We start from the raw sequence: 25,623 nt of genomic DNA on the forward strand, positions 1-25,623 counted from the left end.
CCAGCAAGCCTTAAAAGTAGAACAAAGAGCTCAAAGACAGAGGGCATGTAGAAGAACCTGTAGAGGGAGATGATAAGAATGATGAATGAAGAAGTGGGAGAGATGGGGTTGGGGTTGGAGATTCACTCAGGACAACACCATTATCCAAGAGGGTGGGTTTTATAGCAGGCATCCCCAAACTTCGGCTCTCTAGATGTTTTAGACTACAATTCCCATCATCCCTGACCACTGGTCCTGTTAGCTAGGGATCATGGGAGTTGTAGGCCAAAACATCTGGAGGGCTGCAGTTTGGGGATGCCTGTTCTATAGCCTCTCTCTGTAAAGACTGAAATAAAAAAGGACTGTAAGAAACTTCTCCTTGTCTTGGTACTTTCCTGGGCAGCATCCTGACAAGATAGCTGCTGCTTTGAAGTCCTACTGCTGGGCTTTCCAAAAGCATCTGGTTGGCAGCTAAGTGGGGACGGGGAATGGGTAGGAGCTTCAGATAGGTTTGGGAATGTCACAGCATGCTGATCCATGCAATATAGTGGAGGCTGGTCCATTAGGATGAATGGGGCACTGTGCTCCCACTAAATCTCAGCCTGCCCTCATTCAGCCCCCACCTGCCTGCCTGTTTTCTTACTTACAGCCACCCCTGGGGGGGGGATGGGGGTGGCCCTGCCTGTCAGCTTCCTCCTCCTCCTCAGTCTCAATGTTTCCCCTTCATAGAACTCAGCCAGGAGAAAGGAGGAATCCGCTCTGCTTGTCACCAGCTATTGTTCCACCTCCTGCTGGCCTCTCTGCCTTCCATCCTACTGGTCTCACTGTATATACATCACTGTATATGCATATCTGCCTATATACATAAAAAGGTAAGGCTGTCGTCATGCTGCAGATTATGTGGCTGCCAATAGCATGACCAGCTTCCTCCTCCTGTTGCTTATCATTGGGCTCTGGCTCAGCAAATTCTGCCCCACCAGTCCAAACCACCACCAGCCACCATCGTCTAAGAGTGGCCTGAACAAACTCCTCCACCCCATCCCCACCCGAAAAGCAGCACCATGACTGTTCACAACCCCTCCTGGCCTTGCAGGCGCCTGAGTCCTTGGAGACTTTAAATAAACCCACACACTCACTCACCCACCCACCCCTCCTCCTCCTCTTCTTCGCTGGCAAAATTGACTAAGTCATCATCCCTGCAGCCTTGTTGCAATTTCCCAGACTGATTGGAATAATTGCTTCATTAGTTGTTTTTAAGGCTCTGTAGAGCCAGGGAAAAGCATCTCACACGTGCACACACTAGGAGAAATTATTTGTGCAGACCTGGAAGGCAACTGGGTCTGAGCAGGGGGCGGCACACCAGCTGTAGAAAATACAGAAGATTCAGCTCCCCCTGCTCCCCCCCATCCCTACAACTTAACCTTCCAGAGAAACGAAAGCCACACAGAGAAAAATGCCACCCCTTTTCCTGCTTCTCTGTCCCCTCCACCTCTTTCCCCATTTTCTCAGTTGTCCTTTATCCTATAAAGGTAAAGGGGCCCCTGACCATTAGGTCCAGTCGTGGACGACTCTGGGGTTGCGGCTCTCATCTCGCTTTACTGGCCAAGGGAGCTTCCGGGTCATGTGGCCAGCAATACTAAGCCGCTTCTGGCGAACCAGAGCAGTGCACGGAAACGCCGTTTACCTTCCTGCCAGAGTGGTATCTATTTATCTACTTGCACTTTGACATGCTTTCGAACTGCTAGGTTGGCAGGAGCAGGGACTGAACAACGGGAGCGCACCCCGTTGCGGGGATTCGAAGCGCCGACCTTCTGATCGGCAAGCCCTAGGCTCTGTGGTTTAACCCACAGCGCCACCCTTTATTCTATACACCCTATCTATATTCATTATTATTAATAACTATCGTTATTATCCATGCTGCCTGAAATATCACATATCCCTCTGCAAACCTGTCAGAGTGCTAAGATCCTCAGGTGAGCATCTTGTTTTGGTCCTCTCAACATGAGAGGCACAGTTGGTGAGGGAGAGAGAGAGAGAGAGAGAGAGAGAGAGAGAGAGAGACTGAGCCTCTTCTGTGGCTGCACCCATATCATGGGATTCCCTCCTGAAAGAGGTTACATTGAATCACTATTTGCTATCTTTCCATGGATAGGCAGAGACCTTCCCATCCAGAAAGGCCTTTAATTGCTGGTTCTAAATGTGCTCCAATATATTTTAATTAATTGATTCTAACCTGTTAATTTTTATTCTTCTTCTGTATTTTACAATTGTGCATTTGCTAATGTTTAATGTGCTTCTGGCCAGTTCTGAGCTCTCCAACCCTGCTCCAGAGACACTTGCTTCAGATTCAGATGCTGCAATTCCTGTGTTGCAGGGGGCTGGACTAGATGACTCTTGGGGTCCCTTCCACCTCTACAAGGCTATGATTCGAATGCAATCAGTCCACAGAATTGCAGGTGTCTAACAAAATATGTCCATGATCTATTCATCTATTTAGAACTTCTCATTATATAGGCATCTTTCTGGAATGTTTGTGAGTGTAAGAGAGCCCCACCACTCCCTAGTGAAAGTGTCTTTCGGGTTAATTCTCTTTTAAAGCCAGCCAAGTTGTTCACAGCTGGATCAGGCCAATGGCCCACCTAGCCCAGCATCCTGTTCTCACAGTGGCCAACCAGATGCCCCAATGGGAAACCTGCAAAGAGCACCCAATCACAAGAGCCATCTCCCCTCCTGCGGTTTCCAGCAACTGGTATTCAGAAGCATTGTGGCTTCCAACCACGGACACAGAGCATAGCCAGGTGAGTAGCCCTAGATAGGCTTCTGCCTACGAATTTGTCTAATCCACATTTCATAGAATCATAGCATTGTAGAGTGGGAAGGTACCCTGAGGATCATCTAGTCCAACCCCTCCAAAGTGCAGGATTCTTTTGCCCAACATGAGGCTCGAACCCCTGACCCTGACATGAGGAGTCTCATGCTCTACCAACTGAGCTACCTGCCTAGGCGGATTTCAAGTCACCCGAAACAGTGGCCACCATTGCTACTGTTCCATAGATTAAATACGTGTGGCATGAAGTTTTGTGGATGTTTTACATATAAAAGTATTTTTAATTGGGTTTCTTAGCAGAAAAGTTAGGTTTGTTTTTCTTATATGTAATTGTTCCCTCTCCCCCCCCCCCCATGGCTGATGCGTTTATTGCAAAATTGCTTTTGAAATACTTTATGGGAAGAGATTTCTAAATGCCATTAAATAAACAACATCAACAGCTCTTCCATTCCAGCTGGTAACGAAGATGGATGGCTCCTTGCCAGAAAGGGAGAAGCATTCGCCAGCCTTCTTGGGATGGAGATGCACATCTGATAGGGTTCATGTAATCTTCCTAGAAGCAGCGGCCGCACCATGCCCTACCTAGCTCAAGGGTTTACTGCTGAAGAGGATCCTTCTGTTTTACAAAATCACAAGTGCGGCGTCCAAGCTCAGCAGCTGAATGCTGCTGGCCAAGTGAGACTTCTGAAAGAATCATGCTCAAGAATTTCTTAGATATTTGCTCGCGACCCGGCTGCTGCAGTGCAAGGGATCATCGTGAGGTCCTTTGATGGACCTCCAGGCCAACGACCTCGTATGAACCCAGAAAGAGCCTTGCTCTTGCTAAGATGTACAAGACTGAATCAGATAAGTGCTGGAGATGCAAAGAGGTGGAGGGAACATTCTTTCATATGTGGTGAACCTGTAAAAGGGTAAAAGAGTATTGGGAAATGATCCATAATGAATCAAAAAAAATGTTTAAAACTATCCCCCACCCCCAAACCCCAAGTCCTTTCTGTTGGGGATCATTCAGACTGAAATTCCCAGGTGTCAAAAAAGGTTATTTATGTATGCCACTATGGAGGCCCGTGTTTTGTTAGCCCCAAAATGGAAAACGAGCGAGGTCCTAACCAAAGAAGAATGGCAGCTTAAGTTGACAGAATATGCACAACTTGCAGGCTTAACATATAGAATAAGAGAGCAAGAAGAACGTACATTTAAAGAAGACTGGAAAAAACGTCTATTGAATATATGGGAGATAATTGTGTATGGCTGAAAACGCTGGCAGCATTAAGATAAATAGGTTTTTCATGGATGCAATAATGGAATACTGATTGGTATAGTTTTTGTAAAATATGCAGGGATTCATGATATGGAAAATGAACCATGGAAAGAGAAGAAGGGGAGGTCACTGATATCTTAAGGATGTAAAGTGTAGAATAGAAAACTGAATAAAAATTGTATTTAAAAGAAAGAGAGAAGAGAAGAGGGGAGAAGAAAACCCCAAAGCGAGGAAATCTGGCATAAGAACATACGAAGAGCCTGCTGGATCCGGCCTATGGCCCATCTAGTCCAGCATCCTGTTCTCACAGTGGCCAAGCAGATGACCATTATGGGATATCTGCAAGCAGGACCTGAGTTCAAGAGCACTCTTCCTTCCTGTGGTTTCTAGCCGCTGGTATCCAGACGCATAGAGGATCGCAATCCTGGCTAGTAGCCATCAACAGCCCTTTCCTCCATGAGTTCATCCAATCTTAAGGATGTAAAATGAGTATTTTAAATTGTAAAACAGAAAAATTAATAAGAGTGTGTGTGTGTGTGTGAAGAGCCCTACTAGAACAGACCAATGGCCCACCTGGTCCAATAACCTTTTCTGACAGTCGACAACCAGACATCTAATAGGAAACTGGCAAGAAGGACCTGAGCACGATAATAGCATGATCACTTCCTGTGGTTTCCAACAGCTGTGGCTTCATTGGGGCAGGGGGGAATTATTTCAAAGCTTGAGGTTCCAACCCTACTTAGAGCAGACCCATTGAAATTAGCATACACAGCTAGGGATGAGTGAATCTGCCCATTTCAGTTCCTCATTTCCCAAACCATGAATTCAGCTCCCTGTATTTCCACATCATAGGATCCTAGAATTGTACAGCTGGAAGGGACCCTGCGGATCAGTAGATCCAACCCCCCTGCAAGGCAGGAATATGAACCTGCAAGCTTGACATTATAAGCACAATGCTCTAACCAACTGAGCTATCTAGGCTGTAAGCAGTTTGTGAAATGTTTGTTTCAAAATCCTCATGAAAATCTACCATATACACATTCATATGCATTTTTTGCCTAAGATATTTCTTTTCTTTTCTTTTAGCAAACTAATTGCATTAAAAGAGCGCATTTTTGCAAGTTCCTTTCACTAATATATGCATTTTAACAGACACTCCCCCCCCCAAAGATACTCAGTTTTATAGACATTGCTTCATTGGAGAACTACGTTGCAAAATTCAGAAATGGGTGGATTTTGAAGGATGGCTGTTCTGAGTCTCATATCGTTTTGGAAAGTGTGGACTGACTGGATTTGGTTTGCCTTTAAATGTGCACCAAATCAAATTCGCCCCCATCCCTTGACATAACTATGGTCCATGAATTTCAATGGGCCTACTCTGAGCAAGGCCGACACAGCATACAAGCCTGAAGATCCTGATGTCAAATATACCCTCATGGATTATTATTTCTCTCTCTCTCTCTCCCTAATGCCCAGCTCATTCCTTGATCTCAACGAGAAGTGAGTTATGTATTTATTCCAACTCTGAATTGCTTCCTATAGAGAGCATCTCAAAGCAATTTCACAATACAATAAAAAACACACAGGGCTGCGTGGGTGTGGGTGTGTGGGTATATAACAATTATATAGATAAAAACAATTTCCACCAGTTCCGCTGAAAATACTGTATGACCAATTCTCACACATTATCTGAATCCTTGCCTGCATTGGCAGGGCATATAGCCATGTAAAAACACCTATGCATTAATATTTATAAAAATTGTGCTGCAGAAATATGGTGTTGCACGGAGCTTGACTCTTTTTATAGGCCCCCTTTTTTTTTGCTTATAATTTTGTTAGTAGGGCTTTTCAGGAGCAAAAAGGCACAGTAAAAAGACGGAAGAAAGAAATGGTCCAATGCGGGCAAACATCAACCGTGTCAGAACCACCAAATTCCATGTATACAGTAAATCCTTTTAAAAAATGGATTTCTCCTCCGTCATAGGGACAACCCTGCTGGGTCTTTTTAGTCCAGTGGCCAATCAGAAAAGTCGCTCCCCCTCCGAAGCCCACATGCAGGATAGGAAGGCAATAGCCCTCCCTCTCTGATACTCGTAAGATTGTAAGAAGAGGGCTGCAGCTGGATCAGGCCAAAGGCCCATCTAGTCCAGTATCCTGTTTTAATAGGGACCAGCCACAAGCCCCTCAATGGGAAGCCTAAAAGCAGGACCTAAGTACAGCAAAAGAAGAAGAAGCTCTCTCAACTTGTGATTCCTCCCAGCATGGGCGTACCCAGGATCAAAGCTAGGGGGGGCACACCAGCCACGCCCCCAGCCACCCGATTGGCTAGCTGACAATGACGTGGCCAGGATCCCCCCAGGAGGCATGGTCAACGTCCACGCCCCCCAGAGGAAAGGGGGCCGTTTGCAAGGTAACACACAGAGCCACCCGCGCTTGCACTCCTGCCTCGCCCGCTCCTTTAATGGCAGCGGTGACTAAAACGAGGCAGCAGCAGCAAAGCAAATGAGGTGCCGCGGAGCATTGTGGGGCAGCACTTTCTGTGCTGTGCTTGCTGTGACTTGAAGGAGTGTGGGCTGAAGTTAGCCCAGGTCCAGGTCCAGGTTTTTTTTGTCCTCTCCAGCTGCCCTGCTTCTAGGGGGGGCAGCTGCCCCCCTTGCCCTATGCTGGGTATGCCCATGCCTCCCAGGACCAGACCACCCCAGACAGGGGTCCTCGGGATCCCTTCCAACTCTACAATTCTAGCATTCCACTGAATCCTCAAAGGATTGTCCCCCCCAAAGGGTTTGTGGCCCTTGGGAGGGGAAAGCCTCTCTTCCACTGCTGCCTTCACACAACCCTCCGCCGTTGCCCCCTAAAATAAGATCAAAATGCTTGTGACAGGCCGACTTCCAAGGCACATAGTTGGGAGGAAGTGAGTTAACGAACTCCCAGGCTAACTGGCAGCTGGCTTAACTGAGGAATAGGTTCTGTACATGGAAGGCATCAAATTTCGTAGGAGCGAACATCTTATCTTTGCTCTAAGTGGATCGTCTGGGAATAAAGCGTTCACCTGCTGATGATCTTGCTCCTTAGCTGTCATTGAACGCTGCCAGGTCTGATACAGAGGAAAGTCTGTCTCCCTAAGCATCCCGGGCAGGTTGCTGACAATTGGGGGCGAGGGGAGGCGGCAGTGGGGAAGAAGAGGGAGGCAGAAAACACAACACATTAACGCTCCCTTCAAAGAATGATGCGTGGCAAGGTTTAGAAAAGGCAGGGAAAGAACAGAGGAGAAGCAGCCTTCAAGAGACCTGTTATGAAGGGTACACAAATGGAGAAAGGTAGGTAACAGATGCAGGTCCCACCTTGGCCCTGGAGAGAGAGAGAGAGGGAGAGGGAGAGGGAGAGAGGGAGGGAGGGAGGGGGAGGAGGAGTTTTGGATTTGATATCCCGCTTTATCACTACCCGAAGGAGTCTCAAAGCGGCTAACAATCTCCTTTCCCCTCCTCCCCCACAACAAACACTCTGTGAGGTGAGTGGGGCTGAGAGACTTCAAAGAAGTGTGACTAGCCCAAGGTCACCCAGCAGCTGCATGTGGAGGAGCGGAGACGCGAACCCAGTTCCCCAGATTACGAGTCTACCGCTCTTAACCACTACACCACACTGTAGTGAGTGGGAGAGAGAGAGACAGAGAGACAGAGAGACAGAGAGAGAGACAGAGACCAATACCATAGACACAGGACATAATACAGATTTGAATCTCGGGCGGGGGAGGGGGACTTTGGAAGAGTGATTTGAAGTCCACAGAATGTTATTCCTCGAAGAACTCCTTGGAAATGATTTATAGATGGTATTAAACTCCGAGTACACTTGCTAAAATGTATAAGTCTGAATCAGATAAGTGCTGGGTGTGCAAAGAGGTGAAGGGAACGTTCTTTCGTATGTGGCGGACTTGTAACAGGGTAAAATAGAGCGCAAAATATGGTCTGAAGCTCAACATCAAAAAAACTAAGATCATGGCCACTGGTCCCATCACCTCCTGGCAAATAGAAGGGGAAGAAATGGAGGCAGTGAGAGATTTTACTTTCTTGGGTTCCATGATCACTGCAGATGGTGACAGCAGTCACGAAATTAAAAGACGCCTGCTTCTTGGGAGAAAAGCAATGACAAACCTAGACAGCATTTTAAAAAGCAGAGACATCACCTTGCCGACAAAGGTTCGTATAGTTAAAGCTATGGTTTTCCCAGTAGTGATGTATGGAAGTGAGAGCTGGACCATAAAGAAGGCTGATCGCCGAAGAATTGATGCTTTTGAAATATGGTGCTGGAGGAGACTCTTGAGAGTCCCATGGACTGCAAGAAGATCAAACCTATCCATTCTGAAGGAAATCAGCCCTGAGTGCTCACTGGAAGGACAGATGCTGAAGCTGAGGCTACAGTACTTTGGCCACCTCATGAGAAGAGAAGACTCCCTGGAAAAGACCCTGAGGTTGGGAAAGATTGAGGGCACAAGGAGAAGGGGACGACAGAGGACGAGATGGTTGGACAGTGTTCTTGAAGCTACGAACATGAGTCTGACCAAACTGTGGGAGGCAGTGGAAGACAGGAGTGCCTGGCATGCTCTGGTCTATGGGGTCACAAAGAGTCAGACACGACTAAACAACTAAACAACAACAACAACAACAAAAAGTGTATCGGGAAATGGTGTATAATGAACTGGGAAAAAATGTTTAAAAGCCCCTTTCCAAAACAACAACAACAACATGGAGGGGAAGGTGGGAAGTCCAGAGATTCGAAGATATCTCTAAATATGGATATGTGATTTGGATTGTTATAATACTATATTTGCAAAATCAAATAAAAATTACATATATTTCAAGGGCTGTCAAATGGAGGGTGGGGCCAGCTTGTTTTTCTCCTGCTCCAGAGGGTAGGACTCGAACCAATGGCTTCAAGTTATGGGAAAGGAGATTCCGACTAAACCTCAGGAAGAGCTCTCTGACAGTGGAGCGGTCTCCTTCGGGAGGTTGTGGGCTCTCCTTCCTTGGAGGTTTTTAAGCAGAGGTTGGATGAGGTTTTTAAGCAGAGGTCTAGATGAGATTCCTGCATTGAAGGGGGTTGGGATAGATGACCCATGGGGTCCCTTCCAACTCTACAATTCTATGCTCTACTTGAGAGCCTCTGCCAGCCAGTGTAAATAGTACAGTACTGAGCCAGATGGATCAAAGAGCAGCTTCCTATTGCAGGATTGCCTTTTAAAAAGGTTTATGGCAGATGTTAAAAACAAAACAAAACAAAACAGGCTTCATTTTAAAGGGGGGTGGGCGGGAAACTCACTTTTTACTGCGTCTTTTTTCATGCTCTCCTGGGTCTGCCCGTCTTTCCGTTTCAATTCAGCTGTAAAAATTGGCTGTCAGATTCGACTTGCCGTGCCGAGCCAGGAGCTGAAGAGCAACGAGGAGTTGCAGGAAGTAAGGAGAGCATTTCAAGAGCACCGCAATTTAGGCTGCTTTCCATTTCCCAGTATGGGCGAAGATTGCTTGGAGGGTTTCTTCCCACGCATAGAGACCTTCCAGGTACACCTTTTTAAAGCTACAGTTCTCTCTTGGTCAGGGAAGCTATGGGGCTTGTTTTTTAAAAACACAACGTGCACACAGAGATATTCCTTTGATTGCAGCAGGCATCTTTGGCACTCGAAAGACTGGAAATTGCCAGAGACTTTTCAGAGAAAAGAAGGGGCTTAACTAAAAAGGAGGAGAGAGAATTTCTTTCGGAGATGGGAAGGAGGCAAGACAATTGAATAACAGCCTCCTGATCTCTATCAGAGTCAATAATGGGCTCCAATTGATGCTGCTTGCCTTTGAACAGAATGCTCTCAATCCCCCTCCCAGTCTATCCAATTATACTTGAGCGACATGTGTTTTCCAGAAAGGAAGACCAGATCAACACACACACACAAACATACACACACACAAAAAAACCACACACACAGCGTTAGTGGCTACTGGTCATGATGGTTGTTCTCTGCCTCCACAGTTCATAGGTGCCAAGTTCCGGATTGAAAAATCTGGGATCAGCAGCGCTGCGGCACCGGAAGTCGCTTCTATGCACTTCTGGACATGCGTAGAAGCAACTTCTGGCGCCGCTCTGCCCATTTCCAAAATGTCCGCAGCGCCAGAAGTCGCTTCTACACATGTCCAGAAGTGCGTAGAAGTGACTTCCGGTGCCGGCGTGGCACCAGAAGAACATGGCCGCCGGCAGGAGATCCGTAATCCGGGGGAATACAGGGTATTTTTGCCATTCGGGACACCTGCGGGAAACGGTAAAAAAATACGGGGGTTTCCCGGGGAAAACGGGGTACTTGGCAGCTATACCACAGTTAGAGGCAGTAAATGCTTCTGAATACCAGCTGCTGGAAACCACATGAGGGGAGAGGGCTGCTGTGTTTGGAGGCTTCCCATTGGGGCATCTGGTTAGCCACTGTGAAATCAGGATGCTAGACAAACTGGGCCACTGGCCTGATCCAAAAGGACTTTCATGCTTTTAAATATTCATCATCATCATCATCATTTATTACTTACACCACACCCATCTGGCTGGGTTTCCCCAGCCACTCTTTGCGGCTCCCAACAGAATATTAAACAGAATAAAACACCAAACATTAAAAAACTTCCCTGAACAGGGCTGCCTTCAGATGTCTTCTAAAAGTCAGAGAGTGGTTTATTTCCTTGACATCTGATGGCAGGGCCTTCCACAGGGCGGGTGCCACTACCGAGAAAGCCCTTTGCCTGGTTCCCTGTAGCTTTGCTCTCGCAGTGAGGGATCCGCCAAAAGGCCCTTGGAGCTGGACCTCAGTGTCTGGGATGAACGATGGGGGTGGAGACACTCCTTCAGGTATACTGGACCGAGAGCTTTAATTTAAGAACAGCCTCCATGGATCAGAAAGAGGAATCAGTCAAGATAAAGCTATCAATGGTTACTACTAGTGATGGGTGATGTCTGGTTTTTAACAGTGTGATATATCACCAACAAAACATCATGGGATAGTAATACCTATATCACCATGCCTGAAATAAGGATGGAGCTATGTAATTCTGTTGTATCTGTATGCAGGAGTTGGTAAAGGGACAGCTGAAGGATGAATGATTTGCTAGAAAACGGATGTTAATTAGAGATAAATCTGCCAAATAAGCAGCATGCAAAAGGGAATGAATTTGAACATATCAGAATGGGAAGCCAGTTTTTGAAGAAAATTTGTATTACACTAATTTTGATTTGCTTTGAATGTGTTATAAATTTGAAAATGAATAAAAATTAATTGGCAAAAGAAAAAAGAATGGAGCTAAGGAGAGGCATTGGCTGGCTTCGTGGTTTTCCCCGCATCATGATTTATTTATTTTTGCATAGCGCTCACACACACAAAATTATGATTCACGATATATCACCAGGTCAAAAGTTATGAAACCAATAGCACAATATGGACTTCAAAATGGTTTTGCATGATATACTGATCTATTGCCCAGCCCTACTAGTCATCCTGGCTATAGTTTGCCTCCACGGACAAAGACAGTAATGCTTCTGGGTACCAGTTGCTGGAAGCTGCAGAAGGGGAGAGGGCTCTTGGGCTTGAGGGTTTCCTACAGGTTTCCAGGTGGCCCCTGTGAGGGAGATGCTGGACCAGAGCATCTTCCCAACATCCTGTTCCTGTAAGCAGCCAGCGAGTTTGTGATATCTAGTGGAGCATTCAAAACGCTTCCAGGCTATCAGAGTTGGAATTGGACAGCAGGTTATAAATCTAGTAAGATGAATTAGAAATACAGGTAACACACACCTGTCACCAGCAGCAGCCCTTGACAGCCTTGGCCTCTATGAATTTGCCTAGTGCTGTTTATTTCCTTGTCAAATCTCTACCCCACCTTTCCTTCCAAAAGAGCCTGGGGCGGCAAACCACAAGCTATAAAGTATTTGAAAAAGAATTCCAGTACGGATGTCAACCAGGAAGATCTCAACTTAAAAGGGTTTTGTGTCCCCCCACCCCACCCCAAAAGAGGAAGGTCTTTGGGTAGACGCTGAAATGACAACAGCCTGTCTAATATTTACCAGGGGGAGGAAAATTCAAAGGGTAGGCGCCCCAATGTAAGAAGAACCTCCTGGATCAGGCCATTGGGCCCATCTAGCCTGGCATCCTGTTCTCCCAGTAGGCCCCCAGATGCCTGTGGGAAACCCCTAGACAGAACCCAAGCACAAGAGCCCCCCCCCCCAATTCTGTGGTTTCCAGCAACTGGTATTCAGGAGCTTAGCACCTTGGACAGCAGCTACTGATACCGGTAGCTTCCTCCTCTGTGAATTTGTCTAATCCTCTTTTAAAGGCATCCCACCTGGTTGCCATCACTGCCTCCCGTGAGAGTTAGTTCCATAGTTTAACTAGGTGAAAGGACCCCTGGATGGTTAAGTCCAGTCAAAGGCGACTATGAGGTTGCGGTGCTCATCTCGCTTTCAGGTCGGGGGAGCCAGCGTTTGGCCACAGACTGCTTTCAGGGTCACGTGGCCAGCTTGTGGTGCAACAGAACATCGCGACGGAAACGCCATTTAAATTCCCGCTGCAGCGGTACCTACCTACTTGCACTGGCGTGCTTTCAAACTGCTAGGTTGGCAGGAGCTGGGACAGAGCAACAGGAGCTCACTTCGTTGTGGGGATTCGAACTGCCAACCTTCTGACTGGCAAGCCCAAGAGCAGGCATCCCCAGACTTCGGCCCTCCAGATGTTTTGGGCTACAATTCCCATCTTCCCCGACCACTGGTCCTGTTAGCTAGGGATCATGGGAGTTGTAGGCCAAAACATCTGGAGGGCCGAAGTCTGGGGGTGCCTGCCCACAGTGCCAACCCGCATCTGCGCTGCATGAAGAAGGACTTCCTTTTAACTCTCCTGAATCTTCCAATGTTCAGCTTCATCGGATGTCCCCCAATATCTGCAGACAGCTGAACTAGCCGGAAAGCCTCTCTGGTTTTGCAGCCTAGATCTGCTTGAACTCACATCCTCAGCAGCTTGGCTGGGTATTCCTCTCCCCTCCTCCTCGCCCTCAAGATCAGGTGTGTCAAATGCCAGCCTGGATGCTTCAGGAGCATCCAGATGGCCAGATAACATCGCCCACCCTCGGCACACCTGCCATCCTCTGCCAACAACGCTTAGGCAGAGAGCACGGCCCACCTTTTTGGCTGCAAGGAATGTTCTCCATTAACAAGGCCTGGCAAAGTTCGAGGCCTTCATTGTGCCAGCTCACAGAGCGTGCGGCCCCCGGGCAGATGGCAAGGGAAAGGTGTGGAGACACCGTGTGTTTAGCAAAACGGCTTTGCTGTTAAAATGTACACACACACCACAACCCATAGATGACCAGGTGTTCAAAGGGAAAGGCATAAGAACCTGAGAAGAGTCTGCTGGATCCAGTCTATGGACCATTTAGTCTAGCATCCTGTTCTTACAGTGGCCAACCAGATGCCTCTTCTGGGAAACCTGCAAGCAGGATTTGAGCTCTCTCTCCCCTCCTGTGGTTTCCAGCAACTGGTGTTCAGAGACATTGCTGCCTCTGACCATGGAGGAAGTTAATAGCCATTCTGGCTAGTAGCCATCGATAGCTTGGGTGTCCGTCACTGCCTCCTGCGGAAGCGAATTACACAGGAACTTGGCAACTTGGAAAAAAATGTGGGATAGAAGGGCGATATAGGACACAATATAGATTTTAAGCTCTGGGGAAAATTCTGGAAAAGCAACTTGAAGTTTACAGCATGCTATTCTTTGAAGGTGAACTACCTGAAAATGACACCAGGAATCACAAGACAGAGAAACCAGCAGGAGAACACTTCAATCTCCCAGGACATTCTATACAAGATCTCAAAGTAGCTGTCTTGTTACAAAAGAATTTCAGAAATAGACTGGAAAGAGGAGTTGCTGAATTGCAACTTATTACCAAACTTAAAACCACGGAGAGACCTGGTCTGAATAGAGACATTGGATTCTTATCTCATTATACATGATAAAGCTATTTTTAGCCATCTCACCCCTTGCTTTTTCCTGTAAGACCAATCAGTCGTTAATAATAATAATAATAATAATAATAATAATAATAATAATAATAATAATATATTATTTATACCCCGCCCATCTGGCCAGGTTCCCCCAGCCACTCTGGGCGGCTTCCAACAAAATATTAAAATACAGAAATCCATCAAACATTAAAAGCTTCCCTAAACAGGGCTGCCTTAAGATGCCTTCTAAAAGTCTGGTAATTGTTGTTCTCTTTGACCTCTGGTGGGAGGGCATTCCACAGGGCGGGTGCCACTACCGAGAAGGCCCTCTGCCTGGTTCCCTGTAACTTGGCTTCTCGTAGCGAGGGAACCGCCAGAAGGCCCTCTGCCTGGTTCCCTGTAACTTGGCTTCTCGTAGCGAGGGAACCGCCAGAAGGCCCTCGGCGCTGGATCTCAGTGTCCGGGCAGAATGATGGGGGTGGAGACGCTCCCCCATCAGTTGTCAACAGGTTTACCACACCTATCAGCCAATCACCCATTCCCACCACCCTTCTGAGTAATACCCCTCCGCACCCTCTCACTATTTATAAGGGTCTGGTGACTTCTGTTTCAGTGAATCTGAAAAAGTGTGCATGCACACAAAAGCTCATACCAATGACAAACTTAGTTGGTCTCTAAGGTGCTACTGGAAGGGATTTTTAAATTTTGTTTTACCTCACACACCCGAGCCACACATCTCTCCTGGGAGTGATGTGGTGGCTCCGGCACCCGCAGGCTCCGCGATGCCCCAAATGGTCCACCCACTGCCTCCCCCACCCCACCCCCCACTGTAGGGCGGCTGAGTGGGAGGAGGCAGGCAGACTCCTCGGAGGCCCCGCGGAATGTCCTGCCCTGGCTGGCCCCGCCCCTGGGCGCAGGGCACGCACACCGCTGGGCTCAGAGCTTCCTCCACCGCTGGGAGTCTGGCCATTCTTTAGTTCCTGAATCCAGGTCACAGACTTACCCTATTCGTACACAAATACATCCTTAGGATTTGCAAGCAAAAAGGCAATGGGAAGGCTTTCCACATTTGCCTCCCTTACTGCAGAGGAATATTTGAGGTCATTGGGAGAGTCAAAATAATAATAATAATAATTTATTATTTATACCCCGCCCATCTGGCTGGGTTTCCCCAGCCACTCTGGGCGGCTTCCAACAGATGGCTTCGGGATTGCTCTCCCATCCTTATTCAGACACATGGTTCATATATTTAGGTATGTGTGCATCTATGAGTATTTATTCTATATTTGAGACCTTAAAAGGTAAAGGGACCCCTGACCATTAGGTCCAGTCGTGACCGACTCTGGGGTTGCGCGCTCATCTCGCATTATTGGCCGAGGGAGCCGGCGTATAGCTTCCAGTTCATGTGGCCAGCATGACAAAGCCGCTTCTGGCGAACCAGAGCAGCACATGGAAACGCCGTTTACCTTCCCGCTGTAGCGGTTCCTATTTATCTACTTGCATTTTTGACGTGCTTTCGAACTGCTAGGTTGGCAGGAGCTGGGACCGAGCAACGGGAGCTCACCCCGTCACAGGGATTCAAACCGCCGACCTTCTGATCAGCAAGCCCTAGGCTCAGTGGTTTAACCCACAGCGCCACCTGGGTCCCTTTTATTTGAGACCTTAAAATTCTTATAACAATCTACTGTGAGCATTACAACCTGTAATATATGATACCAGGTGTGTGGGCGGGGGGGGGGGCTTGTGGGAAATGATTTCATAGGCTAAATCAGGGTCTCTCACTCCTAACTAGACCCATGGCCTCGTGTTCTCCACCACAGGTGTAGGAGTTTGAGAGATCCCACGTTCAGCTCTCCCACTGAGCCACGAAGCTCACTGGACGGCCATTGGCCAATCTGTCTCTGTTTGCCTCCTACAGTTGTTGTGAGGACAAAACAGAGAGGAGGAGTACGACTCAAGCTGCCTTCAGCTCCAAACTGGCATTCTGCAGTTCTACAAAAGCCAGGAAAATAAATATGTAGATACCACTTCATTTCTCCCCAAAGAACAGCTCCGATTGCTCCCTAGTATTTTAGGCACATGGATAATTAATCTGAAAGGGACTATTCTCTCTCTGTTTTTTAAGATGCTGGCAGTGAAATCTATTTGATCTCATTCGCTGTCGATACATCCTACATTCGCTGAAACACTTCGGGGAAGCTTCCACGCTAAAAGCCACTTCTATTTTCGGTACTTAATTTAGCCTAGCTTATGCATTTCTAAAAAGGGGGGGGGGTTTCTTTCTTTCTTGAAAAAGGAACCCCTACCCACAGATCCTTCCTAGGTAGCCAAATAAAAGAATTTACATGCTTCTTGTTTTGACAGAATGAAGCTATCATTAATATTTTCTAGCAAAGAATTCCAAATTACAAGTTTTTAAAATTACTGAACACACTGGCTGGCAGCAATTCCTCTGGGTTTCAAGCAGGGAATGTCCCCTGGCCCTACCTGGAAATGTGGGCAGCCAGCCATCCGATCTATGTTTAAAAGACCCCAATGAAGGAGAGTCCACCATCTTGGTCCAGAGTCCTGCTGGATCAGGCCAAAGGCCCATCTAGTCCAGCTTCAAAGCTCTCTGTCTGAATGTTCAGTTGCACATTTTTCACTCTTGTGTTTTCCCTGCCAAAATCCACTCTTTGCTGCTGAATAGGAGTAAACAGCAATCCCTGAATTGTCATTTGCTCCAATTCAGCAGCAAAGAGTAGGTTTTCACAGGGAAAGCACTGGGGCAAAAAAAGTGCTTGGAGAGGGCGCTTTAAAGGGCAGACCTGTACCTAGAAAGCAGGTGGCAAAAGGCAAGTGTGGGTAAACCCCACCTGTGGTTTTCAGCAACTGGCATTCAGAAGTTCACTGCCTCTGACAGTGGAGGGACAGTGGAGGGACAACACAGCCATCCATGTTTGTGTCCCTCACTGCCTCTTGTATTGCTATCTACTTGGATAATATCTCACAGAAGCTCTCCGTGGATTGGGCAGACTCGGCAAGGATGGTTTCATATAACAGCTCACAACAAACAGCCTTGTGGAAACTCCACCTTCAGAGGCAGCCTACCCCTGAAGGCCAGATCCTGCACAGACAAAGGAGAAAAAGCTATCCCCCTCTTGCTTTCCTTCAAAGCCTCCTGGAGTCATCCATCGGAAATTAGATGCTGGTCCTAGATCAGCAGCGGGGAAATGGAGCGTGTTTGATCTAGGAAGGTTCTTCTTTTATGTTCCTAAATTTGTACTCTGGACATGTCTTCAAAAGCAAAGGAGATTGTTCCAAGCCTTGCTTTGTTCTGTCCCCTCTGCAGCTCAGAGTTATCTGAAGTCAAGCTTCTTCCTAGCTCACCCTCCACCTCCTGGTCAAATGCCAAAAGAGAGACACAAACTCTGCTTTCCAAAACTCCGTGCATATTTTAAGGGTCATTCTGGATATCTTAAGGGCCCCCTGATCCTTTATATCCTTGAGCGATCAGTGAGATCTTTGAATGAGGCCACATTTACACCACACATTTTAAGAGCGATGATACCACTTCAAATAGTCACGCCTTACCCCAAATAATTCTGGTTTCTGTCATTTGTTAAGGGTGCTGAGAGCTGCTAGGAGGAACCCCTCCCACTCCCTGAGCTAGAATTCCCAGAACGGTTTAACAATTAATCCATCTTCCCAGGGAACTGTAGCTCTGGGAGAGGAATAAAGGTAAAGGGACCCCTGACCATTAGGTCCAGTCGTGACCTACTCTGGGGCTGCGGCATTCCTCTCATGTTATTGGCCGAGGGAGCCGGCGTACAGCTTCCAGGTCATGTGGCCAGCATGACAAAGCCGCTTCTGGCGAACCAGAGCAGCGCACGGAAACGCCGTTTATCTTCCCGCTGTAGTGGTACCTATTTATCTACTTGCACTTTGACGTGCTTTCGAACTGCTAGGTTGGCAGGAGCTGGGACCGAGCAACGGGAGCTCACCCCATCGCAGGGATTTGAACCGCCGACCTTCTGATCGGGAAGCCCTAGGCTCTGTGGTTTAACCCACAGCGCCACCTGCGTCCCAGAGGAATAGTTGCCTCCTAACAACCCTTCAGGACCCTTTACAAACTACAGTTCCCAGGGTGGGGAGAAGTCATGACTGCTTAAAGTGGTATGATAGTGATTTAAATGCATGGTGCAGACAGGGCCTTATAAACAGCATTCTGGATGGGATTGTTCATTAAACTGGTCTGGGAATTGTAGCTCAGGGGAGGGAACAGGGAGTCTCCTAACAACTCTCAGCACCCCTAAGAAACTACAGTTCCCAGAATGCTTTTTGGGGAGACATGCCTATCTAAAGTGTCACCATAACACTTTAAATGTATGGTGTAATGCAGCTGGGGTCTCCGTTGGTGCCCCCTGTAAGTCAGCCGCATGACTTGCAACTACCAGAAGCCGTGCATTCAGTGTACTGGGCTCAGGCCTGTGGAACTCCCTCCCACTTGAGATTAAACAGGCAAGCTCTTCTGCTTAGCTTTCGGCGCACAACAAAGGTTTTCTCATTCCAGTAGGCATTTTAAAGTAGTGTCTGGTTTTACCGCGACTTTTTTTATTTCCTTTAGTCTCTGCAGGGTTCATATTTACAGGCGCAGCTGAGACATGCTGACGATTACGCCATATTTAAATAAATAATAGCACAAACCTAGATGGAAGCCTAGCAACTGAAGTCGCTATTGCCTAGAAAAAGCCGGGAGAAACAGAATGAGAGTGAGAAAAGGGAGATTGATTTCCTTCGTCTTTTATCATACTGTACTGGGAAGCTTGTCATCAAATCTGGCTTTCTGTCTCGGAAGCCGAGGAATACAAATGGATGGACTGAAAAACTAGAATTCTTACAGGGGGGTGGAAAGAGGGGTTGACAGAGGCAGTGAGAGAAAGAAGCACTGGAGTTCTGATGTGCACTCCTTTCCACGTGACCAAGAAAAAACAAGTTACACATATTTCGCTTTAAGTAGGGCATCCTCTCAACCAGCAAATTCCACCCCAGAGTCAGTGATGCAGGAAATTTTCTAGGGAATTTCCTTCCCCGGACTCTCCTTCCCTCACCTCTACCCCCCATGGAATTTTATTTCCACTTATGGACCATTTATAGTCCATAGTTTATAGTTATGAACTATAAATAAATATACAAATTTCTAAATAAATCCTCCAGGAATTTGTCTAATCCTCTTTTAAAGCCATCCAGGTTGGCAGATATCCCTGCCTCTCGTGGGAACAAGTACCACAGTTTAAATATGCACTGTGTGAAGAAGAGGACTTTATTTTATCTTTTTTTTTTAAAAAAAATAATTTTTATTAATTTTGCATAATAAAGGAATACACACACACATAGATAACATATTATCCCCCTTCTTCTTACCCTCCCTCCATGGGATCTCGCCTGCCACGAGAGAATCCCCCGGAAAGTGAGCAGTCGAAGGTGGTACATTTTATAATTGGGTTTATCCCCCACCCCCTCCCTCTCCCCAGAAACACCCCCCCCCCCGCCACCGAGTGGCCTCTAGGATAACAGGAAGAGATACTGGCGGGTGTCCACCCAACTATCTATCCAAACTTTACCAAAATCACAAAAAACAAAAACAAAAAACAAAAAAATATATTAAAAAAACCAAGAATAATTATATACTTATACCTTTTTTTTCATAAACATTGTTTTGTGGGCTTCCCCTACCTCCCCCTTTTCTGATTTTCATTTTAGTACTCATTTAGGCAGGAAAATTTTACAAAGGAAAATTTTACAAGATGAATAATTAAGGGGACGGTTGGGGGTTCCACCCCTCTGGTCGGCCCTCTACGTGCTGGGAGCTCTTGGTGGCAGGGGGGGGGCTTCTGGGGCGGGGAGGGTGGGGGGAGGGAGGGAAGACCCAATCGGTAAAAGAACCATTGCCCCTCTCCTTCTTTCCTCTAGGGACTCCTCGTGGCTGGGGGAGCACCGGGGGGGGGAGCGGGAGGGGGTTGGAAAATGATAATATAAGAGAATTTAATAGAAAATAAGGGTAGTTTGAGGATATAAGATTGGAGAGTAAGAAATGAGAATGGGGATATGATAAGAAAGGAGGGCTTTCTTTTATCCGTCCCGAGTCTTGCAACATTAGCAGAGGTGATCACTTTTCAATCACAGGTATTTGCCGTGTAATCTATGCAGGCTTGTAACAGGGAGGTGGGCAAGGCAAGTAATGAAGCACAGGCTTCGGGAGGAAAAACCAGGCGGGAGAATTTTCATAAAGAAGAAAGGGGCTATTGGGAAGAGTTGGGGGCTGGCTGATCCTATGGTCACAGCTTTTAGGAAGCTCTAAACAGGGGGCGCAGGAGCATACATGGTAGGTGTTGTGGGTTAAGGACCTGTGGTTAGATTTGCAATGCTGAGCTCATTAGGATAGCTGAGAAGAAGAACACGCACCACCTTTCCTTTCAAGAAGGAATACCAAGCGGGTCGTTGAACCAATTAAAGCCAGCAGCAAGATAACAAGAATAAAAATCAAGTTACAAAAATAAAACTGCCCATAATTGAAAGAGATATTATTAAACATAAACAGCTGCATTGCAACACCCGTAGTTAAAATATGTAATAGGCGAGCCTATGAAGACGGAATAACGAAACAGCAATCAGAGCAGGAGACTCGAGCCAGATCAGAGAAAGGTTTGTCAAAGCAGGTGTATCTTCAAGAGCCTTGCAGCATGCCAGCTGCTTATATTTCAATGGGGAGGGCATTCCACAACACTGGCACTACCAGGGGGAAAAGCCTGCTTTCAAGTTACCGCAAGCTGATAATCACCAGGCACTGGCAAACGTAACTGGGTTGCATTTCCTGATCTTAATGCCTTCATGGGCCAGACTGTCAATTCTTGTTGCACACAAACACACACTCCTGCAAGCTAACCGAGTTTGATTCCAAGGGCAGGGAAGAAAAGGGGAGACACAACAGTAGCTTTCAAATGGGTGAATGAATGGCTGCCACACAGAGCATGGGAAGCTGATACCAAAATCAAACCACTGTCCCACCTAGCTCAGTACTGTCCACACTAATTGGCAGCAGCTCTCCAGGGTTCTGACAGGGACTTCCCCAGCTCTAGTTAAGGACGGAAACTGTGAGCTTTTGCATACAAAGCAGGTGATCTACTGCTGAGATCCCCACCGGAAAGAAAATAATATTCCAGTCATCGTGGTTCTAATGGGATGACTTGGACGGGGACAAATGAAGAATATATAGAAACAGACCACTGGTCCAAAGAGCTCAGTATTGTCTACACTGACTGGCAGCAGCTCCCCAAGGGTTTCAGGCAGCTTTCTGTGTCCGTACAACTTGCACATCGCCTGACGCTCCACCTTCTCTGTGGGAAACCTCAAACATAGCCAGACACCCAAGCAGGACAATGTCTAGGGGGAGCTGGGGTGGAAAGGGAAACCACAACTAATCCCACTGTCACCCACGGGATGCTGCCTTATCTCAAGTCAAGACCATTAGCCCATCTAGTAAGAGCTGTTCGACAGTGGAAAGGACTCCCTCAGAAACTGGTGGACTCCCTCCTTGGAGGTTTTTAAGCAGAGGTTGGATGGCCATCTGTCATAGATGCTTTAACTGAGATTCCTGCATTTCAGCAGGGTTGGACTAGATGGCCCTCGGGGTCCCTTCCAACTCTACAGTTCTATGATTCTAGTTCCAGGCAGTCAATAATGACCAGCAGAAGCTCTCCAGCCTTTTTTGTAATCTCCCCCAGCCCTGGGTGGAGACTGAACCTGGGGCCTCCCCCCCCCACGTGTAAAATGTGTTCTCCTAACACTGAGCTCAGACCCTTTCCCTTCAAAATAACACAAGGTTCTAGTCCTCATTGACTGGATTTAAATCAGAAACAAAGGAGGATGCCTTATGTAGTCTCGACATATCAGTGGTATGCAAAATAACAATAATAATAAATGAGTCAGACCCAATGGTCCATCGAGCTCTGCACTGCCCTCTCCAGAAGCCATGGCTGGATCAGGCTAACTTGCCACCTACCGTATCTCTTTATATCCTCCCCGCTTTCCAACCAGAAGACTATAAGCAGAAGGTGAAGGCAACAGCTATCTCCTAGTCAGGCTCCCCATCATCAAACATATGCCACTGAAATGTCCACATTTCATAAGACATATTTGCTCAGGTCAGAGTCTTTAAATAAAGCAAGCAGGTGAGAGCTTTTACCCGACATTGGCACATAGGAAGTACAACAGATCAGACCACTGGTCCATTTGTCTGCCCTGACTGGCCATGGCTCTCCAGGTTTTCAGAGGGGACAACCTCAGCCCTACCTGGAGATGCCAGGGATTGTACCTGTAACCTGCTGCATGCAAAGCAGATGCTCTACCACTGAGCTACGGTCTTCTTCTGCAGGAGAGCCCTTTTGGGAACTGGGGAAGTGACTTCCCCCCCATTTAGTGAGCTTCTGATTGAGGAGTGCCCGTTCTTCATGTTACTGAAAGATTAGAATTAGTGGTCCTTTGCCTCCCTTGGGACACCCTCTCCCCGCCACTGCTGTTTCACGCATCTTCATTTTCCCTCCACCTCTCTCTTTACTCCAAAAAGTTGTTGTTGCTTTTTAAATATCAAGTTTGATTCCTACCTCTTGGTTGGACACAGGATCACTTTTGTTTAGCTGAAGCTGGCAGAAGATGGCAAGGGGAAAACTTCTCTTCTCAGCAGAAGCTGGGAGAGTGGGGGGTGCCGCAAGCAAACTCCCACAAAACACACACACCCCACAACACTGTTTTGAGCCAGGATCAGGATACCAGCCTCCTCCCTCCCTCTAGAGCAGAGTCAGGGTGCCAGAGAAATTTAATCTCTAGGCAGATACCAAGGGGATCCCAGAGGCACACCCCCCCACTAACAAACAGACAAAACCCTTAGCAAGCAAAACACTCCTTTTAAAAGTATGGGTACATCTAGAATCACAGAAAGCAGGATAACCTTATTGCATTACAAGTATTAGGCTATAATTCTCCACTCCCAGCATAGCTACAGTGTAGAAAACACATTGACACCCCCCCCCCAAAAAAAAAACCAGACAATGACAAAAAAAACAACCCTTGGACACAGATTTGAGGCAAGACCTCTGATTTTATATTATGCTTTTGAATATTTGTAAGTCGCTGGAAGGTTCCTTATATTGCATTGCGAGTAAGAATTCAAAATAATAACCTCCAATGCAGGCTCAGGATAAACCACCCGCCCTCCAGCTGCTAAGACTTAGGAACGCCAGTTAACACTTGGGAATCAATGGATACCACTAATGGGCACACACAAACATCCCTTCTCTCTCCCCAGCTAAAATACAGAAGGCTTGCTCACTCTCTAGGAACAGGTATACTGTGTAGCCTAGCCTTGCCTGCCGTCCCCCCTCCCCCCCAAAATACATAGGGCATAAATTCAACCAGGGAAATCTGCCTCTCAGTCCCGACCAGCAAACCGATCTCCACTACAATCTCTGTCTCAGAAGCGGGCAACAAATAAAAAGGCACCCACCTCCCACAAAATAATTATAATAAATCTGAAGGCACTCCGTTGCAGAGCACGACCCCAGACCGCTACCTCTTTAGTGCTGGTGTGAGGGCGCTCAAGGGACCACTTCCTCATGCAAAGGAGAGGTGGGGAGACACGGGACAAAGGCGCCTTCCTCCCCCAGCACGGCCAGGGCGCGCGTAGGCAAGTCAGGCAGCCACCCACCCTCGCTCCTCTCTCCAAGCTCCACGCCGGGAAGAAGCGCCCAGCTCACAAGCTTCCACCGGCTCCTGCCGCAGCTTTTTATACTCCGCCTCGGCTGCTCGGCTTCCGAGAACCCTGGCCTCTACCAACGCCTCGTCTGCAGGAGGGGAGGCGGATGGACAGCTTCGCGTGCAAGTGGGGTGGAGGGGGGGTGTATTTCATTTACGCACGACCCTCGCCTCCCCTTGCGAGGACGGGCACGATGGTATGGCCTTTTGAGCGGGAGGGAGAAGGAGCCCTCGGCGTGGAGGGGGAAAGGGGGGATTTTAACCAGTGCAAAAAAAAAAAAGCGCGGGGGGGGGACGGCACGGGTCTTTGTATAGTAGGGGTCAAATGCTTTCCGACGGTGGCTTTGGGATGTTGCCGAACTACAATTCCCATCATCCCTTACTGGGGCTGATTCATTGTTTTCTTTATTGCTTTTCTATCCCACCTTTATCTCCAAGGAGCTCAGGGCAGTTGAACAATCCTTCCCTCCACATGTAATCTCCGCAACAACCCTGTGACGTACTTTAGGCTGAGAGCCAGGGGCTGGCCCAAAGTCACCTAGTGAGCCTCACGGCCGAGTGGGGATTTGAACTCTGGTCTCCCAGGTCGGGTCCTAGTCTGGCATTCTAACCACGAACGCCTGCACGACCGTGTTCTGTGTTCGGTAGTTCGAGTTTCAGTACCTGGGACATCTCGGAGCATGTCACTTTTCCTAGTCCTTTCTGGATATGGCCCTGCCACTCATGCTAGACCTCCTGTGATATTCAGAAGAAGATCTTTTTCCTATGCTGGGGAGCCTGTGTCCTTCCAGATGCCGCTGGACTCCAACTCCCATCATCCTTGGCTATTGGGACAGATGGGAGTTGGAGTCCAATGACACCATTCTGGAGGACCACACAGGTTCTCAACCTCTGCTCTGCATGCTTCGTTAGAATCCCTATGGTCTCTAAGGCTTGCATCCGAGTAGGCATGCTTAGGGCTCAACCTGCAAGTTTATGCATTGCACAGTTAGATTTTGTATGGGTCAGGGAAAGCTATGCAACGAATATGCTAGACACACAGCTTAGTGGCTGCCAGAGAGAGAACCCTTTCCCAGACAACCGTACCCAGCCCTTCTGAGGATGGCAGTATAGGAGTCCTCTCTGCTGATATTAAGTGGCGCTGGATGGAGGGGGATGTGGGCGCTGTGGCGCTGTGGGTTAAACCACAGAGCCTAGGGATTGCCGATAACGTGAGATGAGCTCCAATAACGTGATATGAGCTCCACAACCCCAGAGTCGGTCACGACTGGACCTAATGGTCAGGGGTCCCTTTACCTTTACCTTTACTGCTGATATTAACATGCGAAAGCAGCCTTTCTCAACCTTAGATCCTCAATGTTGTTGGACTGCAACACCCATCATCCCTAGCTAGCAGTGGTCAGGAATGATGGGAGTTGTAGTCCAACAAAATCTGGGGACCCATGGTTGAGAAAGGCTGCTCCAGAGGTTCTGTAGGCATAGAGGTATGAGAGGAATGTTCCAGGTTCGAAACCCTGGAGAGTGACTGCTGCATTTATGGCGGTGTACGTATTTCTCCCCCCCCTCACTTAATCCCCACAACAACCTTGTGAGGTAGGTTAGGTTGAGAGCCCACTGGATCGATGGGCCTTACAAACTTAGGCTCATAAATTTGAATGCACCTACTCTCTCGATAGGGACGCTGGTGGCGCTGTGGGTTAAACCACTGAGTTTAGGGCTTCCTGATCAGAAGGTCAGCGGTTCGAATCCCTGCAAAGGGGTGAGCTCC

The 25,623-nt window shown here is 47.7% G+C and overlaps 1 protein-coding gene across 1 annotated transcript in view; it reads right to left on the reverse strand.

The window, feature by feature from the left end:
* Positions 1–23,904, reverse strand: part of DISP3 (dispatched RND transporter family member 3) — a 71,916-nt gene extending 48,012 nt beyond the window's left edge. Inside the window, exon 1 of the mRNA XM_035119553.3 lies at positions 23,674–23,904. Within this exon, the coding sequence (XP_034975444.3) occupies positions 23,674–23,718 (45 nt within the window). The 5' untranslated portion in view covers positions 23,719–23,904. The remainder of the gene's footprint in view (positions 1–23,673) is intronic.
* Between the last annotated feature and the right edge of the window lie 1,719 nt (positions 23,905–25,623).

Source organism: Zootoca vivipara, chromosome 6 (assembly GCF_965207765.1).
Source record: "Zootoca vivipara chromosome 6, rZooViv2.hap1.1, whole genome shotgun sequence".
Classification (NCBI taxonomy): Eukaryota; Metazoa; Chordata; class Lepidosauria; order Squamata; family Lacertidae; genus Zootoca; species Zootoca vivipara.